The sequence below is a fragment of the Miniopterus natalensis genome, chromosome 9, assembly GCF_054644295.1.
Source record: "Miniopterus natalensis isolate mMinNat1 chromosome 9, mMinNat1.hap1, whole genome shotgun sequence".
NCBI classification, from domain to species: Eukaryota; Metazoa; Chordata; class Mammalia; order Chiroptera; family Miniopteridae; genus Miniopterus; species Miniopterus natalensis.
Genome location: NC_142089.1, coordinates 6,519,325 through 6,538,902, shown reverse-complemented (window position 1 = coordinate 6,538,902; position 19,578 = coordinate 6,519,325). Strand labels below are relative to the sequence as shown.

The window sequence follows — 19,578 nt, the reverse complement described above, 5'->3', positions numbered from 1 at the left end:
GGGCCCCCAGGAAAGGCCCTTGGTCTGTAATTCTTCTGCCAATCAATGTAAGGACTGTGCTTCATTTCTGCTGGGTCAGAAGTTGTCAACAGTCCTTACCTGTCAAGCTCCAGCTCCCAGCCTTCCTTCAAGGAGCATATCTGAAACGGCCCTACCAATACTTGCTCTTGAACCCAAGAATGATAAATGCCTTTACCTTCTAGTCAGTTTTAAAAACCAGTGTCGGAAAATGTTGACATTAAACCAAACTTAAAAGTACTAATGCCAACTTGCTGCCTTCAAATTGGGATAAACACTAGTAAGACGGTCAGTCCCAGTTCGACAATTCACTTCCTTCCAGAATCAATTTTCAGATAGAAACCAGTCATTAAGCCTGGTGTCTATCTGGAAAGGGTTAGTGGTTTGGGTTGTATGTACGAGTTACACCACGTGAGGTGGAAGCAGGGGTTTGTTACTGTCAGTTTGGAGATTATGGTTTAAGACGTGTATGGGTGCAGCATCGACAAGGGCTGGACTGTGATGGCTTTGTGACGTCTCAACGGAGTCCTGTTATTCAGACACTAGGTATTACTGTGAAGCTGTTTCACATTCTAACTGAAGCCACTAATCAGCTGACTTTAAATAGGAATTATCCTAGGTGATCTGTGCGGGCCTGGGGCTTGAGGTTTCCTCCAAAGAAATTCTACCTGTGAAATGGCACTTCACCTGTGCCCTGGAGCTGTCCTGGTCACCTCCCTTCTGATTGATTGCCCTATGGATTTCGGATTTGCTCAGCCAAACCCCACAATCATGGAAGCAGATTCCTTGTGATAAATCTCTTAATACATGTATCTACACCCAGTGGCTCCTCTTGGCTTAAATCCTGATAGGTAAGCAATGAATAAGAACGTCCACCAGGGGGCCTCCTCGTCCTGACCGAACATTAAAATATAACTCAATAGACTTTGGTCAAATTATTTTAGGGGAAGAAAAGTAAAAATGCTAATAAAACACTAAACTTCAAGGGGCAGATAGCAAGCACACCATTTTGCGTCTCTCTTTACAATAAACGTGTTACCCCTTTACTCCAGGCCAGCTTTCTGCAATGTTAATGTCTGCATCACCCCTACCCAACACTGTGGGCATCAGCTATGCATAACTTTTGAGCACTTGAAATGAGGTCAGTCCCTGTGGTGAGACAATATGGTCACATGACCTAGATGCCGCTGCCCCTGATAATCTGTAATAGCTCTGCATTTGTATTTTCTCTATAAGACACACAAACCTGAAGCCATACTCTGCCTCCCAGCTGACCCAATTTCTGTTGGACACGGCACTCCTCTCTTACCTAAACTGCCCTTCCAAGGACTTAAGCAAATGTCAACGAACTCCTCAATCCTTTTCTCATAGGCCTCTCTTGCAGGCCTATGGCGATGCCCCATGAACACCCAAGACACAAGGACAGAGACTCTGTCCTATAAGCACGTGCGCACAGACACAGAGTACTCCTACAGGACACTGAAGCCTTTTTATTTTGCACACAGAACCACTGGGGATCTTGCCTGTGGACACCTCGGAGATTACAATGTAGATACACTTGGCTCCAGACACTTGAGAAGCGAGGTGAGAAAAACAATGATTTGGGCCAATCACATGACTACAGGGCTAGGGTTTCCACCAGGGTTCCAGATGGTCAAGTCTGGCTTTTGTAGCAGTTCTAAGGAGGCAGAGAGACCACCGCAGGGAGGGGAGAGGGCAGTTAACTACCAGAGGCCCCTGCAAGTATTGGCTGGGGACCTTGAGCTGCCCGTTCAGACGCCAGGGACAGAGGTCTAATTAGCCGATTAGTGACTGCGGAGCTCGGGCTCGTCTGCCCAGAGCTTAGTTGGCTAGGGGGTTTCTGAAGTTCCTGCCGGCAAACTTGGCCTTGCTGCCCAGTTCCTCTTCAATTCTTGGGAAGCAGGATAGAGGAGGGGGAGGGAAAAACAGAAGTCAAATCTCAACGTAGTACATTCTCCCACCCAGAAGCTCAGACCCCCGTACCGCCTGGTCTGTACAACTCTCTCTCGAATCCTCTAAAATTGAGCATCTCTGAGATGCCGGAATAGAAGAGCATTCTGCTCTCTCCCACCCAATCCACCCAGCAGGTTGTCGTCCACCTGCAGCCCCGTCTCATCTCCTCCTCTCCACCCCCCTCAATGTTTCTGAAGGACAAAATAGAAGAAATGTCATTACTGCTATTTTTTGAATATAAAAGCTTTTTTAAATGAGAGGAAAATCCAGTTTCTTTAACAAATAGGCAGCATGGGAGAAAAAGGAGGGGAACTTAGTGTGAACACGGGATCCTGGGGAGATTGAAGAGATGACAGACTTGGCATTGACATTACAGACTTACTAACTTGGGGCACTAGTGATAAAGTGGTTATCTTAAAAATATCCTTATCTGGAAGGTATACATACTAAAGTACGTACAGGTGAAATCCTAAAATGCTTGGATTTGCTTTAAAAGCACAAATAGGGTGTAAAGAGACAAGTATGGAAGCACAGTGGCAGCTGCTGAGTCTGGGTGATGGGGAGAGGGCGTACATTTAACTGTTCACTGTTTCTTTTATGCTTAAAATTTTCCAGGATAGTTTTAAAGTGAGGTGGGAGGACTTATAAAATGTGATTTTTCCCTGAAAGACTGAAAAAAATAACAAAAAAAGCAGGGGGTGGGGGTGGGAGGAATCTCCCTGGGTTTGGCAGCCTCCGAAACATACACAGAGGACACAACCAAGACAAAAAGTGGGGGACCAGAACATCCCAAGGCAAAACCCTGCTGTTTGCCCTTTGGCAATTTTCTTCATCTCTCTGAGCCCCAATGATTTCTTATCCACAGAACAGGGGTGCTAAATTAGATAATCATTAAGGCCTTTATACTTTTGACTGTTCAACGCGGAGCCTGTTCCCTCTCCCACCAGCAGATGGCAGCATTGTATGGACCAGGCTCCCGCTTTGGGGCCATGTCAAGAGGCACCTTAGGTTCCACACCCATCTCTGCTCCAGCCTAACACTGCTCAGGCCCCTTGACCTACGCTCGCTCCACAGAGCCAGGAGCGCCTAGCAGACGGCAGTGCCCACACACTCAGGGCAGGCATCCTCTTTACCTGAGGATCTGGTTGTACTTGGCCAAACGCTCAGATCGGCAAGGTGCACCAGTCTTGATCTGGGAGAAGAAAAGTCACATTTACTTACAGTGGACATGGACTCTTGGGAGGCATTTTGGGCAAGGGGAGTGCATCATGGCAAGAGAGAGAACAATTTCTTAATGAGGATCTCTGACCCCAGGAAGAAGGGGTTCAAAGGGGCACCCACAAAAAAAAAGAAAGGGAATCTAAGACCTCATTTGCCCCCAACTCCCCCATTCTGGAAGTTGAGGTCAGAGGAAGAAATAAGGACCAGCTTTCATTCCAGGGAGCTCATACCTGTCCAGTGCAGAGCCCCACCACCAGGTCGGCGATGAAGGTATCTTCGGTCTCCCCGGAGCGATGAGACACCATAACGCCCCACCCACTGGACTGGGCCAGCTTGCACCTAGAAACCAGGAAACAATCCAGATGCCACCAACTGCATTTCCACATGAACCCCTCTGGCCCTCCTGATGACGACTCACCATCCCTGGTAGGAGACTGGGGGGGTGTCAAGGCCCAGAAGTAGCCAGCCCAGGGAAGATGATGAACCTATCACTCACAGGACCCTGGGACCTCATCAGCCCTTAGCCACATTTTAAAAACTGTGTTCAGCCTTCATAAAGGAAGCAAGACTCCCTCTGATGTTCTCTGTGTGAAATTAAATTACAAGCCTAGGGCCACAAAGCGGTCAAGATTGGGCCACAACTGCCGAATGCCCTAGTCCGCTTGATGCCATGGCTTACTTTATAAGCCACCCAGAGTTCCAATGTGAAGCCCCGTTCCAGCTCCAAGCAGGAGGGCTCTTATTCAGATCCACGGCCCCTCGCTCAGTGAGAATGCTCCCCAAAGGCACTTACGCCTGGATAGACTCCGTCACAGAGCCGATCTGGTTCACTTTGAGCAGGAGGCAGTTGCACGATTTCTCGCTCACGGCCTTGGCAATCCGCTTCGGGTTGGTCACTGTGAGGTCATCGCCCACCACCTGGATTCCTGCACTAGCTGTGAACTGGCGCCACGCTTCCCAGTCATCCTGGTCGAAGGGGTCTTCGATAGACACCACTGAGGAGAGGAGAGCCATGCCTCATCAGTGTGAGCCTCCCAGCCTGCTCAACAGCAACCCCAGTCTCATTTCCCTCCTGACTTGCAGCTCACCTGGCCTCGTACCTCTCACCTACAGGGCACAGGAACAGTTCCCCAGCTCATGTCTTTGAAACACCCTGCACCCCTAACCTACTCCTGTGACAGGGCACACAAATCATCCACAATCCTGGGACCCGCGATTAGTAACTGAGGGGTCCTTACCTGCCCAGGGTGGTTTGCATCTTGGTTCTACCTTGAGCAAGTTAATTAGCTCCGTGGTTACACACAGGGGTTTAGCAACAGCCTTCTGTCTGAAATCGTTCCACCATTTGCTGATTGCCCTTGGGCAACTTACTGACTGCTCTGTGCCTCTGTTCCTCTCTTATAAAGTGGTATTAAGAGTCCCTACCTATCCAATGTGCATGAAGTGAGCACAGGGCCTGCAGAAGCACCAGCTCAGTCAGCCTAACAAAGCTCGCTCTCCTCACCTGTATGACAAAAGCCAAGACTGCATTTGCTGGGACAGTAACAGAAAGCAGCCCCACTGTGTAAACAACTGTTACAGTGTCACTGCTAGCACAGCGGAACCGCCTGACTCCTCTCCTGTGAAGCCCTCTGCTCTCTGTGTGCATCTGAACTGGAAAAAGCCCGGCAGGGACACTGCGCTGCAGCCACCCACCCACTCTCACACCAGCGCCATCACCACCAGGCTGAGTGCTGCGGCTGCCCTGCTGCGTGACAGTGGCTGGAGAGGACAGACGGTGCTCCGAAAGCACTCACCTGGGTAGTCCTTGATGAAGGACTTGTACAGGTTGGCCAGCTCATCATGGGTGATGTACCTGCGGGGGTCATCGGGTGACTTGAAATCCAGGTCATACTTTCCAGACTTGAAGAACTCAGAAGCAGCTACGTCCATGCCAATGACCACCTTATCGGTGTAGCCGGCTTTCCCAATGGCATGCTTTAGCAGCTCCAGGGCTGCAAAGAAATAGCCAGCAACAAGTTTGGCAACCAGTCAGGAAGAGATAAAGCTTTTCTTTAATAGCTGCCAAATGAAAACTCTAACAAAGACCAAGAGGCGCTCTGGCCCCAATCATCAGTTTCAAAAATTCCAGTTCTGTTTTTCTGCTATGGGGCAAGAAACCATTGGTCAGCACCCTTAGTGCGGGGAAATTCAATCCTAACTCTAAGAAAAAGGCTCTCGGTGACACATGCTCCCAGACTTAGCACCCAGGAACACTGTGCTGGCCAAGACACAGTTACAGTGACCAGCTGAGATCAGCTGTCCCGAGGACCAGAGCTTTAAATAGAGCAGAGCTGGGAGCCAAAAGGGAGCCCGGTGGAGGGGAGCCCAGGACAGGAGTCCTGTCTCCAGAGCCCAGGCTCAGGCTCTGCCTCACTTGGCAGTGTTGTCCATAGGGAAACTGACAAACACATGTGGCTCCTGTTCTACAGCAAAAATCCCCAACCTTGTTTGCTTTCTGTAACCTCTACTCAATTCTCACACTGAAATCTGTGCCTAAGGATTCACAGCAAAACAGCTTGTGTGAGCATCCCAGTGGCCGAAAGATCTATAGTGATCACAGTCCTGAGCAGACAGCATCTCCTCAAACACAGAGCAGTTTTCAAACCCTTGCCATAGCCAGATGGAGCAAAAGAAATAAACTTCCTCTATACCCCACCAACCCAATATGAGCAAACCATCAGGCCATTCAGAAGTTCAATAAGGAAATTCCTGCTATTTTTTAAAAAAACGAAGTGCAAGCTCCCACATGCCTCCCCAAACTGCAGTTTTGCACTTTGACACTTGCTGAATGAAAGGTGGAAAGAGCATTGGCTCTCTGGTGGCAGGTGTGGAAGACCCGTTCACGGGGTGGGGTGGGGGGATGAAGGGACAGCATGGCAGAACTCGGGGACCAGTCCCTCTAGAGCCTCACCTTCTTTATTCTCCAGGATGTTAGGGGCAAAGCCACCTTCGTCCCCCACGTTGGTGGCGTCTTTCCCATACTTGTCCTTGATGACATTCTTCAGGTTGTGGTAAACCTCTGCTCCAATGCGCATGGCTTCCCTGAAGTTGGCGGCACCAACGGGGAGGATCATGAACTCCTGCATGGCCAGCTTGTTGCCGGCGTGAGAACCACCGTTGATGACGTTGAAAGCCTGGGCAGAGACAGAGAGAAGCATAGATCAGCCCAGAGAAGCCCACCAAATGGCAAGCCACCCAACGTCCAACTGCACGGCCACGTTTGGCTGTGAATGCTCCCTGGTCACCCTTGGTAACTGCAACCACCACCACCAGAGGCGCTCAGCCTTCTAAGCACCAGCTACTCTCTCTGTGAATGCACACAGCCCAGCAAGTACGATTTTCATCCCCGCATCATCCATAAAGGGCTTGAGGGCAGGGAAATTGAGTCACCCACCTGAGACCTCCAGAGCCTTCGCACATCCACCAAGTAGGGAGTCACAGGTGGATGGGTTCAAGATGTGGGTGGTCTCTGGTCCCCACAAGAAAACTAATGCTCCCAACCCCTAACGAAGCTACTTACCGGAACTGGTAGGATGACCTCGGTATTGCCAGCCAGGTCAGCAATGTGGCGGTACAGGGGCACCCCCTTCTCAACAGCCCCAGCCTTGCAGACTGCCAGGGACACTCCCAGAATGGCATTCGCACCAAACTTAGCTAGAACAGAACAGAGTTAAATTGAGGTGTTTCTAACTCATTAACCTTCCTCCTGCTGGCCTTCCCGCCTGAGTATTCCCTTGGATTGTACCCTGGCTCTTTCCTTCTCATCTTATTTACTTCCCACGTTCAAGCTAGAAATGCAAATGGCATTCCATGTGGACCCACCTGCTTTTTCCTCTAAAGAAAGCCCTTTCTGTGGTGTGTGGAACTCTGGCAAGTTCCACAAACTGCTTGACTTAGTATAAAGGACTGCTCTCTTCTGAGTAACCCTCAGACACGCTGCTGTCACCTGGCTACGCTCCTGACATTTAAAACCGTGATTTAAGGCGAAGCAAAGAAATTAGGAGACGACAGACATTCATGAGGCTCACTGTTGGGGACTACACAACCTCCCCAAAGGATTAAAAAGTCTTCAGGAGACACCACAAGCTCCCTGGCAAGGCTTCCACCTCAGACCACTCACACTTGTTCTCTGTCCCGTCCATCTCCAGCATCAGCTTGTCAATCTTCTCCTGCTCCACAACGCTCAGCTTCTACAGGGAGAAGAGAAGGGGTGATGTCACTCTACTTGTATGGCCTTCGCACCCATCATGGCAGTGATACCATTTGGAACTGTGCAAAGTCCAAATCACTTCTACATTATATGTTTGACAAAAAAGGGAAAGAAATTCCAGAGAAAATGGGAGACACAAAACTGCCCTTTATTTGTTTTAATACTGGCTGGCATTTCTCAAAGCACTAGGGAGCCAACAAAGAAATACATAAGACATGGTCCTTGTGTGCAGAGGTTAGTCTACCTAGGGAGTCCTAAGTTACACTATACACAAGACAGAATTGACTGGTGCATGCTAAATAAGGTATTACTTAAAAAGTAGTGTGACTTTCTGGGCAATAATCAACAATTCATTGTTCACTCAAATGAGCTATGCTCTTCAAAGGCAGGCTCTACACTCAATAGTGTCACTCCTGGCAATTCTCAGTGACAGCAAACCAGCAGTGATGGGAGATCAAGATGAATACTTTTGGTGAGATTATAAAGTAATAAAATTGGTATCACTTTAAAAACTTTACAACTGAATCATAACAATGTACTTTGTTACTTGTAATGTTCTTTCTATAAAACTCAAATATAAAACCATACATAACTCCACCATGCCATAGCAACAATTTGGCATCTTTTGATCTTTGGCAAGGTGTATGTGGAAAAAGTCAGCAGTTACTTAAGCAGATGGCTTCAGGGACCAGCTCTCACTAAGAGCCAGGTAAGGGCACCAAGGCACAAAGAATGGGGGTGTGTGGAGGTGCCCGGGAGACTGGGACGGAGGGTGTGTGCAGGCAGGGCAGTAACGAGAAACTGTCTGGGGACCAATTACAGAGTGCCGCAAAGGCCAGGCCAAAATAAGCCAGCCGGGGAGACACCTCTAGAGGAGCCACCAGCCACTGGCACACAGGCTGAATTCAAGGGGAGCAGGACCACACCCAAGGACAGACCAGGAGGCTGTGGCAAGCTTGGGATTTGAGAAAGCTCCTTCAGTGGGGGGTGGGGTGGGGGGGGTGTTTCAAATCATTCGCCCTATTCAAGGGCCACAGGAGTTCTGGAGGGAAAATAATGAGGCAAAACTGCTGAGTAGCTGCGCTGTTGGGTCCCAGCCCCACTGCACCTACAGCAGCTGCACCTTTAGTATGTCTGACACACTGAGATCCCAAGGAAGACTGAACAAGAGCTCACTGTTAAAAAGTCAGTAGAACGATGGTAAATAATTCCACAGTTCATGAAAAATGAGTCAGTCACCATGGATACTACGTCCAACACCCCTGGGCGTTAACGTCCCAAAGGGCAAGATGGCTGGAGGGGAAAGTTAAGGCTGTACGGCAGCCTCCCACCCCTCTGCTCCAATTCCATGCTCGGTTAGACGTGGACACGCAGGGGGTGGGTTAGAAAAGGCAAAAATAGCCTCATGCCGATAGGGAATCCAACTGGCTTCTTCAGCGCTCAGAATAAGCTCTTCTGTAAACAGGAAAGACCACTGGCCTGGGAGAGTTGATGGAATTACTATTCATTAGTTATCAGGAGGCAGGTCCTACCTTGCTAATCAGGGCAGGTGCAATAGTTTTATTGATGTGCTCAACAGCCTTGGAGACACCTAGAAGGAGCAATCAAATCAAATTACTGACATTAATGAAAAACAGGCTTGAGGGCATTGCTGGAGAGAACCATCGATGCGAACCCAGCTAGTCCGAAGCCCACCAAAGACCTTCAATGGCACCTCCTTCAAATCCCCATCTCTCTCTCCCCCCAAAATCAAAGGACTTTCTGGCCCAGTCTGAGTGCTCTCACCTAGGACCCTGGGGTTAGAGATGCACACAGAGGGGAGGTTAGTTGGCAGAGACCATGCACTGGAAGCACCAACTGCAGAAACTCAAGGGTGTGCAATGCATTACCTGCGTGCACAAGGCTGGTGCCAGGAACTCATTAATATACTTAACAGGTCTGGAGACACCTGACAGTGGAGATTGACAGAGAAGAGAAGAGAAAGGCTGTGAAGGACAGCGAGTGAGAGGACACAAGGCGGGAGAATACTGCAGGGACCGTGAGTTCACCCTCGTTACAGTCAAGGCACAGCGCTGTCCTGCTTTAGACAAGTATGCGCCTGGGCTTCGGGCCACTGTAACCCGTGGGAGGGCCCTTTGTGTAGGACTGAGAACACGGCCTGTATATAGCACAATCACTGGGACTCCCCCTGCAGCCTTCTTAGACTTTTTTTCTTTTTTGCCCCCACCCCCTCCCTCCCCGCCTGCAGGTATCCTGTGGCCCTTTGTGGGCCACAAACTGTGATAATACTGTAAGATTTTTCTGCATCTCCAGAAGAACCAATTTCTACTCCCTGGGGTGCTCCCCCACCCCCACTGAAAATGCATGGTCCAACCCTCTCTTTTCTGTAATTTGGTTCTAGCGACAGAATGATGAACTAGCCCCCCAGACGCCAGCTCTGCCAGAGTGCTGCTTGTCAATTCAACAAAGATCAAGCTACAACCACTGATCTGTACGGCACTGTTAGCCAGACCTTCCAGATACTTCCCTTCTAGACCTTTGAAGAGGGCTGATGGTCTGGAAGGCCCTCAGAGCCCTCCCGGGAGATTGGCAAAGCTTTTTCACTAGTATTAATCAACATGTCTTATCTGGATTTTTTGGCCTACCCAGTTTTTCAGACTTGAAACAAGCCACAATAGAAATAAGCATTAAAATGCTTGCTGAAGCACTGGCCCATACGGCTCAGTTGGTTGGAGCGTTGTTCCATACACCAAATGGTGGTGGGGTGTTCCTGGTCAGGGCACATACCTAGGTTGTGGGTTCAATCCTTGGTCAGGGTGAGTACGGGAGGCAACCGATACCAATTTTTCTTTCTCTCTCTCTAAAAACAAACAAAACACCCCCACTGGGGAGTTTACAGGCGTAGGAACCCCGGAGTCAATAGGCAACCCTCCAGCTCTTCTGTGTGTGGGGTACATGCTTGCCACAACACGGTGGGCCACACCTGAGGCTTCCCACTCTCCAATACAGGCCACACAGAGTGGAAGGAGGCTGTGACAGGCTGGGAGCAGCCGTGCTCGAGGCAGGTGGTGGGTGCTGACTCTTACCCTTCCCCATATAGCGCGTCTTGTCATTGTCCCGAAGCTCTAGAGCCTCATAGATACCAGTTGAGGCACCACTGGGCACAGCAGCTCTGAAGAGACCTAGGTGTTAACGGAGGGGGGGGGAAGAAAAAACAGTAATGGTTAAGAAACAGTCCCAGCCCTCCCCCACACCCCTCCCCCCACCATGGCATAGGTTAGGAAATACTGTTACTTCCTTCCAGCAACAGGGAGACTCAGATGTCTGTTGTTCCTGCCTTTCACATCTGCATGATTCTGCAATACAGACCCTACAGCAAAGCTGATGAATTTCTCCAGTTTAAAAAGAAAGCTCTAGAGCAGAGCTTCTCAAACTCTAGTGTGCATATGTATCACCTGGGGATCTTGTGAAGCTTCAGACTGCAAACCCAGAGCTCTGAGAGTCTGCGTCTCTTAACAAGCCCATGCAGAGCTGGTGCCCTGCAGCTGGTCCATGGACCACCCCATGTGAGCCACTTATGGGATTTACAATGTTCTAGCAGCTATGGTGAAGTTGAAAATTAAAAACAGGAAATAAATTTAATATATCTTATTTAGCCCAATATATCCAAGACATTATTATTTCAACATGTAATCAATAGAAACATTATGAGGTATTTTAGACACTCCAGCTCGAGAGCACTGTTGCTAAGTCATCCTTGGACAACTTTGAGATCAGTCGCCAGCTTTCAAGTCTTCAAAGCATTGGCTTAAAAGGAATCTCTGGCTTAGTTGTTCCCATTTAAGCAGTGATAGTGCTACTTGGGGGTTCAAGAAACCAGAAAACAGGATTGGGGGGGGAAAGGGAATAAAGGTGCAGAGTTTAATGACACCAGAACACAATAAAGCACTGAACCATGGTCTTGCAGATACAGAAACCAGCCATCCGGCTAAACCTAAAGGAAAATGGCAAATCCTGGAGAGACAGGAAGGTTTGTGGGAGCAGTTAAGTGCAAGCAGCCTCCTCAATCTACTTGGAACCATAAGGCATTTCCCCACCTGAGGTCTGTGAAGAACTGGTGGGTGTGTGAAGGCAAATGAACAAAGAAAAGAAACCAGCCAGGAACTGTAATCAGATGATCCGTTAGTTAGCCTGTGCCGCTGCCAGGGTTGTGTGAGCGGGACACATGTCCTTCCTGACACAGGCCTGGCTTTCTAGTATCCATCAGGTACTGGACCAGGTGAAGAAGTGGCAAAAGCAAGAGTGACCCTAATGTGACCTATGGACTTTGGGCGACAAAGTGTCAGGGCAGGTTTGATTATAACAATGGACCATTCTGGTGGGGGATGTTGACAGTCGGGTACACGGAAACTCTCTGCACCTTCCACTCAATTCTGCTGTGAACGTAAAACTGCTCTATAAAGTAAATTCTAGGAAAGAAAGACAATGATGGAAGACTAACAAATCCATTTCCTGTTTTATTTGAAAAGGATTAAGAAACACAAGAGGGAAAGCTCCACTTACTAAAAATTTTAAAAATAACAATTTTAGTCATTTAAATAAGTGTTTCAAAGAAAAGGGTCCCACTCCCGACAATCTTCTTGTTTCTTGGGGTTTTTCATTGTTGTTTCAAGTCCATTAATTTCCAAGTGGAAAGTCCCACCAGCTGACTGAGCAAGCCAATCTCCTAAGTTGCAAGGAAGTTCTCAGCATCCTTAGAGGGCCCACGGAACTGGCGCTAAGCCCAAGCTCAGAGGGAACCCTACTCTGGAGCCCCCACCAGAGTGTAATCACAGGCAGACATCCAGACTCAAGGGCCTCCTTTTCCTGGGCAAGGAGGAGAGGACAAGAGGGGCAGGGCTGGAGGTTCCACAGGCCAGGCCTGTGAGTCATGTTTGTGACTCAGCTCTGACTGGCAAGTGTTCACGTGTTAGCACCACTGGGTGATTCTGCCCAACCCTCCTCCAACTTCACCCACTACGCCCATTTAGAAGATAGCTGAGACAGTGGCAAAGGTAACAGGGCTACGGAAGAACTTCTAAGAGTCCCCATTTTATTCTTTTTTCAAGAGGGCAAACTCTTCCTAGGAGGACTTACAGCAGGTAAAAAATAAAGGCCTTCAGAATAGCCCAACACCCAAAAAGAAAGCCTGTCCCCAATCTTGCCCTGGTCAGTGTGGCTAAGTGGTTAGAGCATGGCCCGCACACCGAAGGGTCCCAAGTTTGATTCCCGGTCAAGGGCACGTGCCTGGGTTGCAGGTTAGATCCCCAGCCCCAGTTGGGTCAAGTTCAGGAGGCGACCAATTGATGTTTCTCTCTCCCTCCTTCCTAGTCTCTCTCTGTAAAAGCAATGGAAAAAATATCCTCAGCTGAGGATTAAAAAAAAAAAGAAAACTGTCCCTGATCCTTGGTTTAAGAGAATTTCAGGAAGCAAAGATGACAGTGCTACATTTACACTTGCTTATTTGGTTGCATCAAGCTGCAAAGCAAACTAATGATGGGTCCTTTTAGGGATAAGATATGACCTTACTTCCCCACCTCACTGACCCAGGAAGCAGCAAGACAAAGACTCCTGCCTTACAACTCCCAGCAGACAAGAAAGAAAGGTATTTAGAGTAAGACTTTTTTCTGTCACTTCAAGAAAGTTTTCAAAAATGGAGTGTAGTGCAAGGAACCAGAGAAACAGAGGTGGCACATACCTTTTGAAGTGTAGAGATCCACCTCAACAGTGGGGTTCCCACGAGAGTCGAAGATCTCTCTGGCATGCACCTTCAGAATAGACATGGTGAATTTCTGCAGGGAAAGAGTTCACATAATGAACCACAATGCAGCCTTGGCTCATTCACTCAAGGGGTCACTTCTGAGGATTCCTAGACTAGAAAGAACCTGCCCTAGACTAAACACTGGATGCAGGAAGGCTGGCTAGAGTGGGAAAAGCCTGCTGGGAAGCAGTGGGAAGTGCTCCTAGAAAAATAGGTCAGGCCCAGCTCTGCAAGGCCTTAAACTCCAGCAGTGGAGTCCTTGTCCCACAAGCAAAGGAAGCCTGAAAAGGTGTGTGCCAGAGAAAAATAAAATCCAGCAAGAAAGATTAATGTGTTGATGGAGAATGACCCAAGGGGGACTGATGGAAACTAATTATCGTCATTAGTTAACAGTGAGGATTGGCATGAACATGGGAAGGGACCAAGGGGACAGGAAGGTCACAGACAAAGCCACCTAGGACTAAATATGGGGGCGAGGGGGTGGGGACAGGAGGAAAATCTGGTTCGTAGTGAAACCGTGGTTAAAAGTTTGGGACATATTTCATCAAGTTAAACGTGAAGTTTAGTAGGATGTTCAACTGGTGGATATTAGATAATCGGGGAGCTCCTTGGTCTGTGCACTGTGATCTTTGTACTGCCAGTTTCTGGGCCTTTCAAAACTCACAGTACTTGGGTCTTTAGCAAGATAAGGACACGTCAATAATGACACCTAATTAGTATTTCTTCCAAAGGGCATCTTACCCCATTTAAAAAACTTAATTATGAACTGTCATGATTTCTCACTAGATCTTTGAACACCAGGACACTCCAAGGTAAGAGTCTGTCTCTGAATACACCATAAAAAAAAAAAAATGCAGCCACAAAGAACAAACAGCAAGTCTTCAAAGCAAGCCCCTCTCCCCGGATTCTCTCCAAGGAAGAAACCGAGCCACCCACAGGACGGTGTGTGGATGGGAGGAACTGAGTTAGTGTTCAGAAGCCATTATCTAGCTGCGCTCCCTCCAGCACACGCTCTGGAATGTTCTGAAGCAGCAAATGGCATCCCTTTTTTATTTCAAGTTTCAAAACTATATGCTGAAGTCACTTGTGGGGTTTTGCTGCCTGTGTAACAACGGAGTTTTAGTCAGGAGCAGATAAAAAGGTGTCTGGTTCTTATCTACCAATTTACAAAAAAGGTGATTTGTTTAAGCACAGGTTTTAGTTCTGATGCACTGTTTCAACACCTCTTCACTACACTACCTCAATCTACAGGTGCAAGAGCTCGTTTTTTGTTTCATTTCAACGGTGTAAGACACGGTAATCAACTTGTATCACCGCGTGAAAATAAAAAGTCAAGTCTTTCAACTGGATGGAGAAAAAAAATTCATTACAGCTCGGGGAGCACAGGAAGGAAGATTGGTCTCATCAGGAGTCCTCACAGCTTCCCATCTCCCGGGACCGAATCCCGGGCCCGGGCGGCAGGAGCGGACCACGCGGTCGGTGCCCACGGAGCCCCGGGGCAGGTCACCCAGCGGCCCACAGCGCCCGAGCGAGGGCCACGCCGCGGGGAGAGCGGCCAACCCGCAACCTCCTTACAATACTATCCTTTTTTTTTTTTTTTTTTGTCTGATCAGGGCCGACTGCGGGCGGGCGGCCAGCCCGGGGGGCCGGGAAAGGTCGCCCGGAGGGCTTCCCAATTAGCCACCGGCTCCGCTCCGGTCGCCCCGAGAATAAGCACCTTCTCAAGTTATATCAGCCACCGCTCATTCCGGCCCGGACACTCGGCCGCCAACTGCGGGCCGACGGCCACCTGCGGGCAGCTGGGGCAGCTGGTGGGGGAGGGGCCGGACGCTCCCCGCGCATCCCCGCGGTCCCGGCCCCTGGCTCCATTTTAGGAAGGGCCTGGCTGCAACACGCACCCGGGCTAGGCCTGCATCTCCCCCCGAGCCTTCCCCCCTCAGCGCCCTCGGCGGCCTGCGCGGTCGATGCCTGACCTCCCAGTCCAGTTATGTGGCCCCGCGACTCCGTCATCACAGGTCGATCCCTCCGGAGGAGGCCGGCGCCGCGCCCTCGCCTCAGGCAACACAGCGGGCGCGGGGAGGCCGGGCTGGCACGCGCCGGCCCCCGCCTCCGGACGACCCACGCGCCCTGCCAGGCAGCCCTTCCGCGAGCCCTTACCTGGCCGCTGGATGTCGCCGCCCGGGAAAGAAGCAAAGCGCTGCGGACACGCGAGGCGAGCGTTAGGTCTCAAGGTCTGGGCGCTGCGAGGTCCCGGAGCTCGTCTCCGCGCCGACGGCCCGGACTTCCTGCCCAGCTCGGGAGGCCCCGCCCACCTCCCGCCCCCTCCGCGCGGCCTCGCCATTGGCCCGCCGCACTGTCGCTCAGGGCCTCGCCTACCCGGAAAGGGGGCGAGTTCGGCCCCCTGCAGCTGCCGGGAGGAGGGGGGCGACGACCCGCGGAGGTGGATCCCCGCAGGGCTGGGGGCCCCTGGCTCCCCGGCCGCCGTCGGGGGTGCGGGGGAGCCCCCACCCCGCTTTACGGCCGCCGCCCCGTTGAGACCCTGGACTCGCGGGCTCTGCGGCTCCGGCACCACCGGGAGGGGCGTGGCGGCGCGGCCGGCATGAGGCTCGGGGCGTCCATCACGTCCTCCGAGTCCCGCACGCGCGCTGCGTCGCTCGGGCGCCGCACGTCCGGCCCACGACCTTGGTGACGACCTTCGCGGCCCGCCCCCTCCCCCCTCCCCTCCCCCTCCCGCCCGGCAGCGTGGCGTCCGCCGCCCGGTGGGCGCAGAGGCGAAGGCGGCCTTGCGGAGCCGCGCCCCGGGGCCTCGAGCGCCCGCCCGCCGGCCTGGGGGACCCCGCCCTTGGCCCCTGTGCGAGGGTCAGGCCCGGTGGCCGACAGGAAGGTCACTTCTCTTTAGCCGCGGCGCAGACTTGCTGAGCGCACCCTGTGCGTCAGGCGCGCCCCCTGCGCCCCCGGTGCGGGTTCCTTCTCTACTCCTGCTAACGCTGCCTCTCGGAAGGGGGCGTCCTCTCCCCCCTTCCCTCCGCCGGGGGTCACATCCACCGGGCTTGCGCGGGTCATGATTTGGACCCGAGTTGCACACGGATGCGGGGTGTTTTTTCCCCCCAAAGTCCAAAACAGGTAGCAGTCTGACCAATGAAAAACAGGAAGGTGTGAGTGCAGTGATTTTACCGTTCTGACCAAGAAAGAACTGTTGCACATTTGATTTTTTTAAATATGTTTTTCTTGATTTCAGAGAGAGGGAGAGAGAGAAACATCTATGATGAGAGGCGTTGATTGGCAGCCTCCTACACGTCCCGCACCCCTCCCCACTGGTGACCAAGCTTGATACCCTGACCAGAATCTAACCGTGACCTTCTGGGTCGTGGGTCAGAGCTCAACCACTGAGCCATCCGCCAGGTTGATACACATTTAAAACCTGCAGCACGTGCCTCCACTCCAAGTGGGCGCTGAGACCATCACTTCCTTTCCTAGTATAGTTATTTTTGTATTTCTCCGCCTTCCTCTTGGTCTGTATGTCTGAAGGCTAAAAACAGTGCCAGTCTTTCCATATTTTACGTGCGTAGAGCCATCCAAATGTGTATTTGAATTTAATTATGATTTCTTCTGGTCAGCTGCAAAAACTGCCTTTCTTCCTTAATTTCTAGCATTTTTATTTTTTTTTAATCCCCTGAGCTTCTACTGCCTTAGGTTTCAAGGCCTTCAGTAAGGTGAAGAAGACCTATTGAACACATGGCATTTGTTTTCCGTCAGCTGAGAAGCAAGGACTTTAGGATTAAATTCAGCAAAAAAGCAACAAGGAAATTATAAAATGTTTCCTAAAGAATTAGGTGAATTTTGCAAGCAGAGTTTGTGATTTCACCAGCAAAACACTTCGTAAAGCCAAGATCCCAGCCCTATGACTCAGCAGCTATATCAACAGTCAGTATCTCTTAAATCGTCTCTACAGAAATCAGACAGTTACAGCTCTTATTTTCAGAGAAATTTTAAGGTGTGGCCTGAAAAGTCTCCAAAATAAGCTTTCATTTTACATTTAAATGGTTAGAGAGAGATAGCTCTTATAACTTGCTCTCTGGCCAGAACCAGTGATTCCTAGCAGCAAATCAAATGTAGAACCTGGTCACAGACAGCTGCTGTTGCAAGATTTTTGGGGTCACAGCACAGCGTTCTGACACTTCGACCTCAAATTGTAGCTCAAATGTTAGTGATTAATGAGTAGCGATGCACTCAAATCTTTTCCAAAATGCACAGGCTGCCAAATGCCCTCCTTGTCTCCACGGCTCCTGAGGCATTGTTAGCAGGCCATGGGGCTCACATTGGTCTGCAGTCCAGCGCAGGGACGTTGGCCTGTTACAGGCATTTAGTTGTTACTTATCACTAACTAATGTGCTTGTTGAACAGTTTCATTGCAGTGGCATACCAAAGGCACTCACCCTGCTGGTGGGCAGGGAGGGGAAATGAGTGCCCGAGATTATTGTCAGAAGACCACACTGTGAAGTACTGCAGGTAGCGCCTGTGTGACAATTGCGGGTGGACACGGGGATTGAGGGAAGGTGTATCTGCAGCGGCCTGTGATCCACCTGTGGTTTGTGTATCCCTGGTTGAAAACTGCCTATTAGCTGAGAGTGGCAGGTCTCCAGCCGGATAGGAAACTTCAGGGTTGCGTGAGTGGCCCAAGTGAGGTAAGAGATCACAGGAGTGAGGAAGGTCCTCAGGGGATCTAGGTGAGTGGTCCCTCCTCATAACAGACCATGAAGTATTGTGTGTTTATCGCTATTTCACACATACCAAAGACTACATGAAGTGTTTCTGGTGTAAAGAATAATAAATGAATGTTCATGTATCCATCACCACCCTAAAAAAGACATCAGCAATGCTGTCAAGGTCCCTTGTGTATTCTTCTCTGGCCCTAGAGGGGCCACTATCCTAAATTTTGTGTTCATCAGTCCCTTGCTTTTCTTTATGGTTTTTAAATAATTTTTTGAACTATATAGAAATGGCATTGTACTGTTTGTAGCCTTTTGCTATAACTTTTTGCTTGACTTGATGTTGCTGGGCTCCATCCCTAAAGCTTTAAATGGTTCCCTTTCAGTGCTGTATAGTATTCCATTGTGTGAATGTCACACGTTTTCCTGTCAATGTACATTTGGGTTGTTTCCCGCTTCTTTTTTTCTTGTTAATACTAACAGTGGTGCTATGAACTTTGTTGCAAATGTATCCTGAGCACAGGTACAAGAGTTTCTCTGGGTCATATGCCTTGGACATACACCTAGACATGGCATTCCTGGGTCATGAGTATAAGCCTTCTCAACCTTGTTTTCCAAAGTATTTGCACCTCTATGCACTTCTACCAGCAGCGTATGAGTTCTGACCCAGTTTTTTTTTTGGGGGGGGGGTGGAATAAAATTGAGCTCTTCCCTTGCAGTGTTTCCTAGAAATTTGATTCTGATTTTACTATCCTTCCCAAATCCTTCACTTAAAGAAACCCACATGTCCCCTCTCTAAACTGCAGTCAGCATTCTACCTATGATGGCTTTGAGGGCACCTATTAGGGCACCAACCCCCTCCCCTGCCTTCTTCAGAGCTGACTTCACAGAGTCAGTGGTAGGGAGGAGGGATTGGGCAAGGCGCATATTTGGGGAACAGAAGGGCAAACTCAGTATGGTTTTTAAACTGTCATTGCTAGGAGGGCATTTATCAGGGGTGCCCACCTGAGGCGAGTAAGGAAGAGAAGAATTAAGGAAGGAAAAAGCCCAGGGAGTCAAGGAAGCAAGGTTCCCAGTGAGCAAATAAAGATGGGGGCCAGTCAGGCTCTGGACCAGTGAGAGGAAATCAGGGAAGAGTCTCCATCTTGTGTGAAAGAGCTCAGCGTGGCCCCTCTCGGCCCCAGCTCCTTTGTCTTTGCAACAGGTGGGATCACAGCCACCTCGGGAGGCGGTGCTGAGCTGTGCAGCCAGGTGGCTGTCCTCAGCGTGGGGCTCATTGCTTAACGCAGGACACTGAGCTCTCCAAGCAGCAGCTGCAGTAGCTCTGGAGCAGTTTTCCTCTCCACCTGTCCTACCCTCTTTTCCACACAGTTCTTAGGGTTGTCACTTGAAGGGAGGCCCAGGGGACTTGCAGCGAACAGAGCCAGCCAGGCCAGCAGCTTTCCCAGAGGCAGGCAGGATGCAGGACCCTCGAATGGCCCACTCCGAAATGCCAGGGAAGAGAGGTCGGACAAGGCAGAGGGAGCCCCAGATGGAAAAGCAGGCCCCTTGTGATTCATTGACTGAGAGCAGGGTTTCCATGGGGCTTCACATGGGCCACAAGA

The 19,578-nt window shown here is 50.3% G+C and overlaps 1 protein-coding gene across 1 annotated transcript; it reads right to left on the bottom strand.

Moving 5' to 3' along the window:
• Window positions 1-1,488: 1,488 nt before the first annotated feature.
• ENO1 (enolase 1) lies at window positions 1,489-15,518 on the bottom strand. Its single transcript, XM_087820125.1, has 12 exons — window positions 15,423-15,518; window positions 13,203-13,296; window positions 10,552-10,647; window positions 8,998-9,056; window positions 7,376-7,445; window positions 6,776-6,909; window positions 6,167-6,389; window positions 5,010-5,207; window positions 4,007-4,208; window positions 3,444-3,552; window positions 3,126-3,184; window positions 1,489-1,930 (listed from the first exon to the last, which is right to left on the bottom strand). The coding sequence occupies exons 2-12, from the start codon at window positions 13,285-13,287 to the stop codon at window positions 1,861-1,863; spliced, it is 1,305 nt and encodes a 434-aa protein (XP_087676251.1). The 5' UTR covers window positions 13,288-13,296; window positions 15,423-15,518; the 3' UTR covers window positions 1,489-1,860.
• Window positions 15,519-19,578: the final 4,060 nt, after the last annotated feature.

Coding starts and splice junctions, on each gene's coding strand:
- ENO1 (XM_087820125.1), bottom strand. CDS start 13,287: ATGTCTATTCTGAAGGTGCATGCCAGAGAGATCTTCGACTCTCGTGGG. Junction 7,446..8,997: donor CACCTGCCCTGATTAGCAAG/GTAGGACCTGCC, acceptor TTCTCCCTGTAG/AAGCTGAGCGTTGTGGAGCA. Junction 6,910..7,375: donor GGACGGGACAGAGAACAAGT/GTGAGTGGTCTG, acceptor GTTCTGTTCTAG/CTAAGTTTGGTGCGAATGCC.